The sequence below is a fragment of the Sciurus vulgaris genome, assembly GCF_902686455.1.
Source record: "Sciurus vulgaris genome assembly, chromosome: 13".
NCBI lineage: Eukaryota > Metazoa > Chordata > Mammalia > Rodentia > Sciuridae > Sciurus > Sciurus vulgaris.
Genome location: NC_136474.1, coordinates 85,895,173 through 85,909,518, shown reverse-complemented (window position 1 = coordinate 85,909,518; position 14,346 = coordinate 85,895,173). Strand labels below are relative to the sequence as shown.

Here is a 14,346-nt window from a genome sequence, read left to right as displayed (position 1 = left end):
TTGGGATTACAAACTATGGTGACTGTTAACAAACATGAGAATTTACACATTGAAAGGACTTAACAGTCATCACCTTGAGAGAGCCACAGACTCCCATGAGTTCAGAAATCTGTGGTATTTCCTTTGGAATTTCCTTTAACATGAGTTTCAATCAATGTATTAAAATTATCAAAATTTAATTTGTAAAGTATATGCTGTAGACAGATTCATAGCTTTGTGTCATCAGGGAAAAGTGCATTAAGTACTTAGGGAACCTGGAATAGTTATGATAAGCTGCAGAGGCAAATTTGCATAAAAGGTAAGATGGTCAACCTATTGGAAAAAGTGTTCAGAAACCTAAGCAGGCTTAATGACTATTTTCTAAGAGTACTTGGCAAGAGGATATATGTACAAAATAACAAAGAGGAGAAATTCAAAGAAATATAGTACTCCAAAAAGAAATAATTAGTATCATTTCAGGGAAAGACGACATGGCTGACATAATTAAAATCTACGGGACTTTCAAGTTATGACCCTCCACTCCATCTTTCAAGCCTAAACCTGACGTTCAAATTGAAGTCCAAAACAACACCCTGATTTTTCTTGTATGAGCTACAGTGTACAGATGTATTTTAACAGAGAGATAATCACATTAATTTTTTGGAGAAGACCATTAAATAATTTTTTTTATTGCTTACCTTCAAGGTCTACAAAAAGTGTTTATCTTATGCACAGACATAATTATCTAAACATCTTTAAAGTAGAGTCAAAGAGTGTTCTGAGACTTGTTTTCTTACCTTGAAACATCCATGTAGGACAGATGATTTGGAACTGGATAAACATCAAGTTGAACTAGTTCTTGGAGAGAAAAAAAAAAAAAATCACATAAAAACATTACTATCCAAATGACACAAAGACTCTTTATGTATGTAGAATATCACTGTGCTTTATCCTCCACTGTTTGCTTAGTTTAGGAACTACAATACACCTAATTGTTCAATTTTTAAACCATCGGAAAGTAAGGAGAATCCCTAATTTAATCAGGGGTTGAAATAAGTCATTCATTCTACCTTCCTTTGTCTTTCCTATTCCTTTGCTGTGACTCTTCTCTTGTTATGTGTGCTGAACAGTATCTAAATGATTAACATCCAGGGGTCCTTTTCATAAAGCCAAGTACCACCAGGCTTTCTGCCTTCCTCACCATATGAAAAGCACTCTCTGGAAGGGCACAAATGAATCCTCTACTCCAAACTGAAAACACTTCTTCAAAATTTTATGAAATGTGGGCTGGGGTTGTGGCTCAGTAGTAGAGCACTTGCCTAGCATGTGTGAGGCACTGGGTTCAATTCTCAGCACCACATATAAATAAATAAAATAAAGGTCCATTGTCAACTAAAAAATAAAAAATAAAAATAAAAAAACTTCATGAAATGTGACACCACTGTCCATTGAGGGCTTTGTGGCTTGGACAGAGTCATTTCTAAATGTCCTGCTGTGTTAAATGCTTGCCGAGTAATTCACAGGTTCATCTCCTATCTGGTTGCCCACTCTGGTTCCAGTCAACTGTGAGAGGCTCATAGGTTAACGTTTTGTACCAGCTTTTTTATTTCTTCTAGTTATCTTACTTCCATACTTTCAGGTACTAAACTCTGAGAAGAGGAGTCTAAAATCCACATCTGTATCCCTGGCAGCAAGTTCCCTTTGCTCACATAAAGTCCATCTCATAACCTGGATTAGCAGAGGAGTGAATCCCCTCACTCTTCTCCCCGTAATGCACCTGTCCACTGCTTTCACTTTTGCAGTATGAAAGCATCACCTCCACTCAACGTCCTCCTGAGGAGAATCTCCCCTGGTTCTCTACAGCTTACTATAGTAGGTTCAAAGTTTCACCATCTGACTTCAAGTCATGCATCCCATAATAACTGCTATGGAGTTCAGAATTCTGTCTTCTTCTAATTGCTAAACAAGCCAGATTCAGATTCTTGCCTTCCATTTCATATGCCTTCACTATCCAAGCCTTGTATCATTTCAGTGCTCAGCCCAACTGTACTAGAACCTGTACCTACTTGAAGTTTGGCTCATTTTTCCAATGAGATGATGGAAAGCATTTTTTTAATTCCTTATCTTTTAGAATCTATGAGCTACAGTTACACTATGCACAAAGCAAGTGCTTGATAAATATTCTTACAATTTGTAGTAGTAAATACTTGCTTTTATTTAGTTTGCTGATTGCAGGGGACTGAGATCTTTCACCTGGGCAAACATATGCCCCTACGACCTTTTCATTTGTGGACCTGCCATGATTTTCAAATTTTGAGGAAATGTTTTATTAAATGGTTGGCTCTTGATTTATGGTGTCCCTTTGGGTATATATCATTCAGGTTTATTTTATTCTGAGTTCCTTATTAGCGCAACATGAAACTGCAGGTTGTGTACGGAGTCCAAAAATGGGCTTTCCTTTCACTCTTTAGTATTAAATTATGGTCCCAGTTTCACTATTTTTATAAGGTAGCCCAAGAAATTATTCATATTTCCCCCTCCTACTTTAAACAGAAGAAATAAATCAACCATGATATCTATCACAATATGAGAAGAAACAAATTAGGAACAATAAAATCTTCCTTTTTCATCCCTTTAAATACAAAACCAGCTTTCTTCTTTTATGACTTTTATCTTGGTAATATTTGACACTTATTTTACTAAATGAGGAAAGAGAAATCAATGAGGCAGAAATGATGGCACTGGGTAAATTCTTAAAAACAGACGGGCTTCCATATGGTCTCTGTTACATACCATTGTAAGAGGCATAGAGTGCTTTTAGGAAATAGCCACAAATGTTTAATGTCACCAATTGATTCCTTTCACAGTGTAGAATTTCAATGTTGTTGAAGATCATAGCATCTAGATCACCAAGTTTATTATCTCGCAAATCAAGCTGAGTGATATGCTGCAGAAAGTCCACTTCATCTGCTACAAGCTTCCTAATTACGTTCAGTCTTCAGGGGGAAAGACACAGACAGAGACTGTAATTAACTACAGTGCTATAAACAAATGGTCACACCCTAACACAACAGGGTAATGAGAAAGGATTCAGGCTTCATGGTGTTACAGTTCTCCATGACTTCTTTAATCTCAACATCTGGCTGTGCTTAACAGGACAGATTCACTGGCTCCTTTCAGCTACAATTTCAATTTCAAGAAGTTGTGTCACAACTTCATTCTGTGGCACAAATTGGGCCGTTAAGTCTGGAAGAGGAGCAAGCATATTGATTTTACCTGAATTCATTTCAAGAGAGAGATCAATCCCCTTTTATAAACTTATTTCCAAAGAATTAGGTTGTGAAAGTACTGCTACCATACTGGAAAGAACATAGGAAACAGAGTTCAGAAACACCTATTCCACATATTGCAACTTCCCTGGATACTTAACGAACGAGAGAGGAGATGACCGATGACCGAGCACACAGATGAACAGTCATAAAGAAGGACAGAACTGAGGAGTAAACGTGGAAAAGTAATGACTGCAAGTTGCATAATGGATGGGAGCACCGGAGTAGGAAATGCAATGCTCTGGACCAGGACTGATTAGCAAAGCTACCTCCATCTAGGGAACACTAATTTAAAAAAGCAAAGTACAGAAAATACTGAAATGTGGCATCCAGGATTCACTGAAAAATCACAAAATGACAACAATGGGGACCAGCAATTCTAGGGTGGAGCAATGCATTGGGGAAAACTGTCCAAATCTCTAGTCATGAGTACTAGACCAAGTGAACCAAGTGAAGCTGCTATGGATGAACTGCCAGAAGACAAGTAGTAACAGGGACTAGGAACCAATATAACAAAGATAAAGGAAAGAAAACAGATGAAATCTCAATCCCAGTTTGATAGGCTATGCCTAACTCCTTTTAAAACAAAAGATGACAAAACCCTCTAATCTCATTATAAAACCAAGAAAGTTCTGCGCTTATGTCCTTGAGTAGAAGAACACTGATGATAAGGATGGAGCAGTGAATTTCTGCCCTTTAGAAAAAATTTTAAAAGCTATGTAACTAAATTACGAAGAGTACTATCATAAAGCCACTGAAACACAAGGGTGAGTGACAGCAGAGCTAGGATTCATCAACATGCAAGCACGGAATGTGAACCCTTCAAAGGTCCCCAAGATGACAGTTTGGGCTCCTTCTCTCTTTTTTGTTGTTAGGTCTAAGATTTAAAGTTGGCCGCAATTCACCCACCAATTCACACATTTCAACATGCTCAGATTACTAGAATGTGTATAAGAGATTTAAAAAACAAAAAAAAAAAAAAACTCATGCTGAAGACAACAGGCTACAGAATTTTTTTAAAAAGTCTTCCCCAAACCACCCTTTAAATAACATTCACAATAACATTATCATCTTCATTTGAAACAGTCACACATACACAGTCATTTTAATACTAAAATAATGAAAGTGTTGGTTTAATGAGACAAAAGAAAATCTATGACAAAAAGAAAGTTAACACCCCCACTGTTTAAACTGTCAACACTTATAATGATTCAAATATCAGAAGGTTTTAGGCTCACATAGTACTACTCCTATTTAGGATAAACTTTTTAAGAATATAAAATGGTTAAAATTCCCTTCAGGTGGTACAGGCATTTTATTTACTTCAAAAATAATCGCTAAGCAGTTCCTATGCATAGAAGGGCACAGTGGAGAAGTAGTATGTGCTAGTCCCAGGTGGCTGCTCAACACTGCGTAGAAGACCTTGAGAAAGTCACCCAACATCCCTGAGCCTAATTCTAATCTATGAAATGAGGATAATACCCCCCTTTCCCTGAAGAGTAGTTGGAAGAATGAAAATGAGTAATACACATGCTAGTACTTCATCAACTGTGAAGGCTGTGCTGCTGCAATGGCTGCTTGGTGAGTAAGATGTGAATGAAACGAGTTTCTCGAAGGATTTCACAATTTAGTCAGGGACTTAGATATGCTTTGAAGTTTTCAATGTAAGGACTACCAGTATGACAAGTGCCATAATGGTGTCAGAAATACAGAGGATGCTCAAACAAGACGCTATGGGAAAGGGAAGCATCTCATCTGAATCCCAAAGGTAGGTGGAATTTAACAGATGTCAATGGGAAAAGGAAAGCAGTCCATAGGAAGGGCAGAAATTCACTGCTCCATCCTTATCAACAACTTGACAGTTAAGCTTGTCAACACTTAAACTAGCTGACTCCCTGCACAATGAAATAAGTCCATCACAAAACACTTGAATGTGAAACCACTATACATTTCTAAAGTGAGTCTCAATATTGAGACTTCTCATTGTGGATATAATTTGGCTTGGTAGCCCACATTATGGGACCACTGTGAGCAGCTCAGACACAGCCTCACCCTCAAGGGGCTTATATGATAATAGGCAGAAACCAGCTATAAGAGTCGGGTACCTTGAACTAGAAAATGAAAGCTCTGAGCAAGATCGTACTTGCTTAAGAGGCTGCGCAAAGAAGCAGATGTATCAGTTAGGAAAGAGCAGCAGCAGTAAGAAGGGAAAGGAAGGGATTAGAGAGGGAAACTGGTGTGAAGGAAGAACTCATCGAATCTGATGGAAGATGAGAGTCAAATGATTTGTGTCTGGCTAACTAACAAGGCGCTGTCCCTATCAGCAAAAAGAAGAATCAAGGGAAAGACCCAGTAGAGTAAAGAAAGAAACTGGACTCTGTTTCACAAGTATTTCATTAAATATGTCAATAGGAGAAATCAAAGAGAAATTATTCAGTTGTCAGCTAAAGTGAAATTGGTCCCCAGAAGAAAAAAGAAGAGTTACAGAGATTGGGTAAGAGAAATACTAAGGAGAGAGAACTGGGAAGAGGTAGATGCGCAGAGGTGTTAATGATGCCACTGAATAAGTAGCTTCAGGATCAAAAACATCAGCTTACACAACAGAAAAAGATTAAAAGAAAAATGATTTTAGTATAATGTAACATTTCCATTGGAAGGAAACTCAAACAATAAAATTGGTCCATTCTTGAATGAAATTCCCCTTAAATTATTCTACTAGCTTGAATTTAAAGTATTAAGGCAGATTTACAAGCAAATATGAGTAGATGTCTCCCTCCTCAGTTCAGGACCTGGAGACAAGCAGTTATCTGCTCACAGTCACTCGACATTTACAGAATGTCCAATGTCTATCCTGCTATTTAAATATCCTACCTCTGATGTCATCAAAAAGACTCAGGCTAGAGCCAGAAATCTGAAGAATTTACAAGTCTCTTAATGAGAACTGTTACTCCGACATCAGATTGATCTTATTTATAAGCTAATTCAGATCAAGAAAAATGCTCCTTTTATGAGTACCAGGTACCCTAGAAATCATCTCAGGCTGTTCCTGCAGTTCAGTGCAACCCATCATCCTTGGCTCTACTAAAGTTACACCACTGGGTGTGTGAGTTGAAAAAGGCCTGAACTCTGTAAAGGAGGGTTTTCTAAATCCAATTCACTCAGGGGAAAATAACATTAACAGTTTGGAAAGAAAGTCAACCAAGTGTTTAGTTCCCTATCCTGTCCCATTCCCCAAATTATTCAAAACTAAAGAAATTAGAAACATTTATAGTCCCCAAATTAAGAACTCTAGATCTCAAATTGCTAACACTTCTCTCGGTGGTACAGGCTTGATTCCTTTAGTTTGAGAAAAGCTGAAGCCAAGCAATTCTTGTGGAACTGGAATATGTGAGTTTAATAGGCCAAACCACATGAAGGGAGAAGCGAGGGCAGGCAAAGATGATGCTACTCAATCTGATGAGACTGACAAGCCTGCGTTAGAGCTTGAGGTTGGCAACAGAGAGGAAAGTGGGAGTGAAGCAAGGACAGACCCACCTTTAATAAACAGAGTATAAAATGCTAAGAACCAAAGTTGAGCAGGTTCCACAAGCAGGGAAGAATCCCTGGGCAATAATAACAGAGGACAATGCTTGCTGGGAGTGCTAGGCGATTTAATTCAATTCTCTCCATAACTCTATGAACTAGGTTTTGTTATCAACTGTAATTTATACATGAGAACATATCTGCCCAATACTCAACATGGCTAATATGCAGTCACCCCTGATTAATGAGGGAATTAGTTTTGTTGGAAAAGTATCACACTGGGCAAGTTAGCATTAAGGATGAACTCCTTCTTATATGTCACTATGTAAGAACTCAAGTCCATGACAGGTCCTGCTCTTCCTTAAAAAGAGAAATTTAAAAAAGTTTTCTCCTTGTATACTAGTTCTCTGTGTATTAGAAACAAAAAGTAAATCTTTTGCTGAGCATCTATTATAAAAATAGTGAGGAGATTGTTCTGGTGGTTTCCAGATAGGATTTAGTGTAATCAGATTCAAAATGCAAGTTCCTTTTGTCTTGCACTGGGAGAGAGTGGAGGCAATAGTCAAACTTCAGTATGACAGATTACAGGTTTGATAACTTTTGTAATGAATGGTAAACTAAGATTAGAGTCACTTGGATGAAGAGAGGAAATTTTGAAAAGTAAAATAAATTTAACTTGATGAACAAATTATATTAAGGAAGCCAAGAAAGAAAAAAAAAATTAAGAAAGGGGGAGATGCTTAATGATGTCCAATGCCTCAGAAAGTCAGAGATAAGAAGAACTAAGAAAAAACAATTTCCAACTTGTTCTCAATGAAACAATCTTCATTTACTTTAAATAGCTTTCTGACTCAATGGTCCTATGTATCCATGCAAATTAAAACTGGGTTTGATTTCACATGACAAAGTTAAGACCTTCAAGCCATATGATCATTTATCAATGAGAATATTTATAAAAATGTTTCAGGTAAGAGCAAACTCTACTATTAATCATTACTCTTCCCTCCTGGCAGAAATAGAAAAATAGGTTCTAGTTCAACTAACCAGTCTACTTGCTTTAGCTAATCTCACCAAAAGAACTATAGGAATCCCCCCTCCCCACCAAATGTAAGTCAACCACTCTAATGGCATACTTCTCATAAACAGTTACCTGAGATCCACATGTTTAATGTGAGGCATTCTTCTTAGAGCCTGCAGCCTAAGAGTCTCCACACAGTTTCCAGACATACAAAGTTTATCCACAGCAGTCAGTTTCTCCAGTACCTCTGGAATGTCAGTGAATTCATTGAATGAAAGACCAAGATAGCTGAGCTGGTGCATGTTCTCCAACTCAGCAGGAAGGGACTGGAGAAAATTTCCATCCAACAAAAATGTCTGCAAGCTATTAAAGAAAACATACAGAATCATAAAGAGAAGTGTACATTTTATATTGTTATTATCAACATACATAAAGAACATATTACTAAAAAATGTACTACTCTTTGAAAATACATCAGGACAGGGCCTGAGGCAATAATGGGGAAAAAAGAATCAGAAATAACTTAACCTTTTATTAAAAATGGAACCTGTGATCAATTTTCTCAACTTGGATATGCATCTATGGGAACAGTGTGAGTTAACTGTGGTACGAACCAGTCCAAATACCCATCTTTCCTTGTTCTTTCTTTTTTTTTTTTTTTTTTTTTTTAATGAATAAATGTGAGCAGCTGTAACCATCAGCATTAATCTCTCAAACACTGTTGAGATGAAGTTTTACTTCATTTACTTATTAATTTCAAATAATCAGGCCCTGGTACATCATACACATGATTCAAAGAACCAACCAATATGATATCTAAGTTTTTGTAATTTTTATTGGTTCATTACAGTTTCACATATTAGTGGGATTTGTTGTTACATAGTTACATATGTGCACAACATAATTTGACCAATTTCATTCCCAATTACCTTCCCTATCTCTCCCCTCCTCCCATAATCATTATAAAATTGTTTTCTTTTAATACTTTTTATTCCTACCCTTACTGTCTTTATTTGAATAATTGACTATTTCATAAGGTTTATCTTTGTATGTTTATCTTACTTCTTATAAAATAGGTAATCGATTTCCCATTCTTTATTTTACCTAGTTCTAGATCATATACATACATACATACATACATATATATATATATATATTGCAGTGTTTCCTGATTGTTGTGTATCTATTCTGTTGTCTTATTTATTAATGTGTTTGATTAATTATTATTACATTCAAGGCCCTACGTGTATTCTATAATTTTTTCTGTTCCAACAAATTTTCTTCAAAGTGCTCTGTTGTTAGTTTGGCCTATACTTTTTCTCCTCTATTCTTTTCTTCCTCTTTTTGGAATTATATAGGTGCTCATTTTTAAAAAAAAATAATAACTATTACTTGTTTTCAAACCAGACAAAATTTTTCTGGTCTATTCTGGAGGAGGTTTCTGAAAGATGAGAAAAGTCCAGAGCACTATTCCATGTTTTGCGATTTTGCCCAAGGAAGGGCAAGAGACTCATAGAAAAAGACATCCACAGACTAAAGGTGAAAGGATGGGAAAAAACCTACCACGCACATGGACTCAGTAAAAAAGTGGGGGTTTCCATCCTTATATCAGATAAAGTGGACTTCAAGCCAAAGTTAGTCAGAAGGGATAAAGAAGGACATTTCATACTGCTTAAGGGAACCATAAATCAGGAAGACATAACGATAGTAAATATTTATGCCCCAAACAATGGTGCATCCCTGTACATCAAACAAATCCTTCTTAAAATTTCTTAAAATTGACTTCTTTCCCCCATGTTTAGACACACCCATTCATCAGTTTTAAACAAGGTATCTTAATTATTACAAGATCCTAAAGAGTGAACTCTTAACAAATAAACTCTTTCTATATAGATCACTCATGTCTGATCTCCAGTTTGGGGGCCACAACCCAGTGCAGCTTCCCTGAGGTTTCTGAGGCCACCACATACTTGTGCATAGCTCCAACAGCTGCTGGGACTGCTCGCAGGGCATTGCAGGACACGTTCAGCTCCGCCAGGGTTGGAATACTGCAGACTGCTAATGGGAAGTCCCCTAGATGATTATTGGAAAGGTTAAGACTCTTCAACTTGGTGAACCTATTACAATAAATCAAAACAAAAGGAAAGAAAAATATCATAGATGTATAACATTACATGACTTTAACATAGCTGAGTCATACTCCCAACTTCAACTGAGGTGGAAACAGAGCCTTCAGAGGTTAAGGAAACAGCAGAGCAGAACTGACTTAGCTGACTCTAGGCCACTGTCTTTCCTAGACTGTCAATATTATATTTAGACACAAACTTGTTGCTCTAAAATAAAGTTGAATATTTGAGGAAGTGAGTTCCACCAGAGTAAGATTTTCAGCTGTTTCTCAGTTTGTGTAATGAACACCCAGGGTAAATGGTCCCTGTGAGAGAAGGCAAGAGAGCAGGCAAAGCTGGGAAGCTAGCTCTTCCTGTTATCTCAGAGAAGTCAAAAACTTCTTCTATTCTCTTAAACATAAATGGAAATAAGAACTTTTAACAATTTATCGAAAAAACACTCTCCAAAGGTAGCCAGGACTTTGCAGATCCAAATTTAAGAACCAATTACCATTCCTTATCTCAATACAGCACTCAATCCTGTTGCCCACACGCCCGTCTTGAAAAGCTCTTGTTTCACCTTAGCAACACTTCCCTCACACAGCCGACCCTCTTCTCTTTCTTCATTGTCTCCTCTTCCCACCACAAACTAAAACACTCCTCGCAGATACATTCTCTGCCAGTTTTGTATTTGCTCTGCATTGTCTTCCTAGGACATCTTCTCACTGAAATGTCAACAATTCTTTGTCTTATCACACGCAGTCTTCCCTGGAGCCACCCTGCATGTCCAGTCCCAGGTTGAATTTACCATCTTTATCCCATCCCAGTACTTCCTTCCTCCTGTTCTATTTCTATTAGTGACTCTTTCGCTTTCTCAGTTGCCCAAGCAACTAAAGCAATTGCAAAAGCTATCTTTAATTTTACTCTTACATTTGGCCCACTGCCAATCTCTACACCACTTTTATACGAGATGAGAACCAGATAACTTATTACATTATATTAAATTTTTAAAAACCTGTCAAGGTCTACTACTACACTTAAAACAGACACATATCCTAGACCCAATTCAACCCAATCCACATTTTTAAGTTATCATGTGACCTGTTTACTGAATTCTATAATAAGAAGGCTAAACTTCATTCTACAAAGATAAATAAAAGTTTATTTTACACAGAAAGTTGACAAGCACCAAACAGTTTCAAAGTGTTGCCTTGATTTTTTCTAATAGTTGTTTTCTTCAATAGGTGACTGTAAACCTACTAGTATTATAAATTTTTAAAAATTAGGAAAGAATTACTGTTAAACTGAAAATCACTTTTAAGTTGTTTTACATTTAATACTTCTATCATTAGACCTTCTGAAAACAAAGAATGTCATCTCTATTCTGATTTTCTATGACATACTAATAAAACAGAGACTTGGGGCTGGGGAGATAGCTCAGTCGGTAGAGTGCTTGCCTTGTAAGCACAAGGCCCTGGGTTTGATCCCCAGCACCCAAAAAAAAAAAAAAAAGGGACTCATATTCCTAGTCTAGTGGTTCTCAAAGCATGCATGGCAGACCCCCGAAGAGGTACCTGAGACCCTTTCCAAAAATCCCCAAGGGCAAAACTATTTTCTTAACAATACTAAGATTTCATTTGCTTTTTGCCACTCTCATTTTCTGTCAAATGTTCAGTGGAGATTTCCAGAAGGTACAGGTCCTTATGATAGTACACCATATTGAATGCAGAAATATGAAAATCCAGCCACATCTTTTGTAAAAATATACAACAATGACACTCTTCGCACTATTGGCTTTTGTTTTGTAACAACAGTTAACTTTTAATTGTCATTAACTTAATGTCATTAATTAATTGTCATTTAACTTGTCATTCAGTAATGCAATGAATAGTTTATATAAATAAAAGCTGCCTAAAATCCTCAATTTATTTTTTTTCTTGGTATTAGAGACTGAATTCAGAGGCACACAACCACTGAGCCACATCCCCAGCCCTATTTTGTATTTTATTTAGAGACAGGGTCTCACTGAGTTGCTTAGTGCCTTGCTTTTCCTGAGGCTGGTTTGAACTCGAGATCCTCCTGTCTCAGCCTCCCAAGTTGCTGGGATTACAAGTGTGCACCACTGCACCTGGCTAGAATCCTCAATTTTTGAGAGAGTAAAGGAGTCCTGAAATGAGAATACAAGATAAAATACAGGACATGAAGTTAAATTTAAATGTCAGATATGTAATAGTTATTTTTTTCCTTTATGTTCCAATACTGCAGTGGGACACTTTAAAACAATGCATTCATTATCCAAAACTCAAATTTAACAGTTTACGTCAGTAACACCCCTTACACCCACTCTCTCAACCCATACAAATGAGGCAACCCTCCCTCAGATAAAACACCTGCCTTAGTCATCACAGACAAAACAGTTGTTCTTGGTCAAACAAAAGTGGTATGCCCCTTTCTAGGTCCTTTTCATCATTCGTCAGAACAGGCCATGATTTTAAATTTTGCACGCTATTAAATAAAAAAGTTGTTTTTAAAAAAAGACCCTCTGGGAAGGAAAAAAGTCCACTAGATATTATCCAACATAATAAACAGACTTTTCACAAAGTGGGGGACAACATGATGGAATAGAGGGCTGGAGTTATGGCTCAGTACTAGAGTGCTTGCCTGGCATGTATGAAGTCTTGGGTTTGATCCTCAGCACTGCATATAAATAAATTAATTAAATTAAATAAAAAAGGTCCTTTGACAACTAAAAAATATTTAAAAAAAAAAAAAAAAAAAAAAAAGAATGGGGGAATAGAGGTCACATTCCTGGCTGCTCTGTGGTGTGAAAGCAGACAGGCTGCTTCTCTGCAAGGTGAGTGACAAAACAAACCAAGATACTTTTAATAACAGAATCCATCAACACCACAGTGGTAGAAATGTGAGAGAAGGAGTTTAGAATGTTCATAGTTAAACTGATCTGCAAGGTAAAGGACGATATAAAGAATAAAATCAGAGAGAAAATCAGGAAGTAAAAGATGGCTTCAATAAAGAGATTCTGAAAAGAAAAATCAAACAGAAATACTCAAAGCAATCAATGAACCAAATTAAAAATTCAATGGAAAGCATCACCAACAGACTAGATCACTTGGAAGACAGTTTCCAGAAATGAAAACAAATTACATAAAGTTGAAAATGAAGTTGATCATGCAGAAAAGATGATAAGAAACCATGAATAGAACTTCCAAGAAATGTTGGATAACCTAAAGACCAAATATAAGATTTATTAGGATAGGTGAAGGCTCAGAGATAAAACCAAAGGAATGTACAATCTTTTTAATGAAATAATAATCAGTTAAATTCCCAAACCTTAATGATGAAATGGAAAATCAAATACAGGAGGCTAACATGACCTCAAATATGCAAAATTCCAACAGACCCACACAAAGGCACACTACTATGAAAATGCTTAACATACAGAATAAGTATAGAAGTTGAAAAACTACCAGAGAAAAATGACAGGTCACAATTAATGGGAAACCATTGCAGATCTCAGCTGATTTCTCAGTGCAGACCCTCAAAGCCAGGAGGTCTTGGAATAATATATACCAAGCTCTGAAAGAAAATGGATGCAAGCCAAAATTATTATATCCAAGCAAAATTAAGCTGCACAATTGACAATGAAATAAAAACTTCCATGACAAACAAAAGTTAAAAGAATTCACAACCAGGAAGCCTGAATTACAAAATATACTCAATAAAATATTTTATGGAGAAGAAATGAAAAATAAAAGTAAAAACCAGCAAAGGGAGGAATGATACTAGAATAGTCAATCAAAGGAGAAACTAATTCAAATTAAAAACCAGAAATCAAAATGACGGAATAAGAATAATTTCTCAATAATAACCTTAAACATTAATGGTCTAAACTCATCAATCAAAAGACACAGACTGGAAGACGGGATTAAAAAACAAGATCCAACAATATGCTGTCTCCAGGAGATTCACCTCATAGGAAAAAGGATGGGAAAAAACATCATTCATAAGGATTGCATAAACAAGCAAGGGTATCTAATCTCATATCAAATAAAGAGGACACGCATGAAGTCTTGGGTTTGATCCTCAGCACTGCATATAAATAAATAAATTAAATTAAATTAAAAAATCAAGTCAAAGTAAATCAGAAGTGACAAAGTCATTTCATATTGCTTCAGGGAATTATACATCAACTCAACATATTAAGCAGCCACATCAATGTTTATAGCAGCTCAATTCACAATTAGCTAAGCTATGAAACCAACTTAAGTATCCTTCAATAGATAAATGGAAAAAGAAAATGTGGTATATAGATACAATGGAATATTACTCAACCATAAAGAAGAATGCAGTTATGACATTTGCCAGTAAACGAATG

The 14,346-nt window shown here is 36.4% G+C and overlaps 1 protein-coding gene across 1 annotated transcript in view; it reads right to left on the bottom strand.

The window, feature by feature from the left end:
- The window catches only part of PHLPP1 (PH domain and leucine rich repeat protein phosphatase 1), a 222,367-nt gene that overhangs the window by 45,919 nt on the left and 162,102 nt on the right, over positions 1 to 14,346 (bottom strand). The window contains exons 5-8 of the mRNA XM_079109386.1: positions 9,819 to 9,965; positions 7,981 to 8,211; positions 2,773 to 2,975; positions 777 to 837 (exon numbers count right to left, since the gene is read on the bottom strand). Of these exons, the coding sequence (XP_078965512.1) occupies positions 777 to 837; positions 2,773 to 2,975; positions 7,981 to 8,211; positions 9,819 to 9,965 (642 nt within the window). The remainder of the gene's footprint in view (positions 1 to 776; positions 838 to 2,772; positions 2,976 to 7,980; positions 8,212 to 9,818; positions 9,966 to 14,346) is intronic.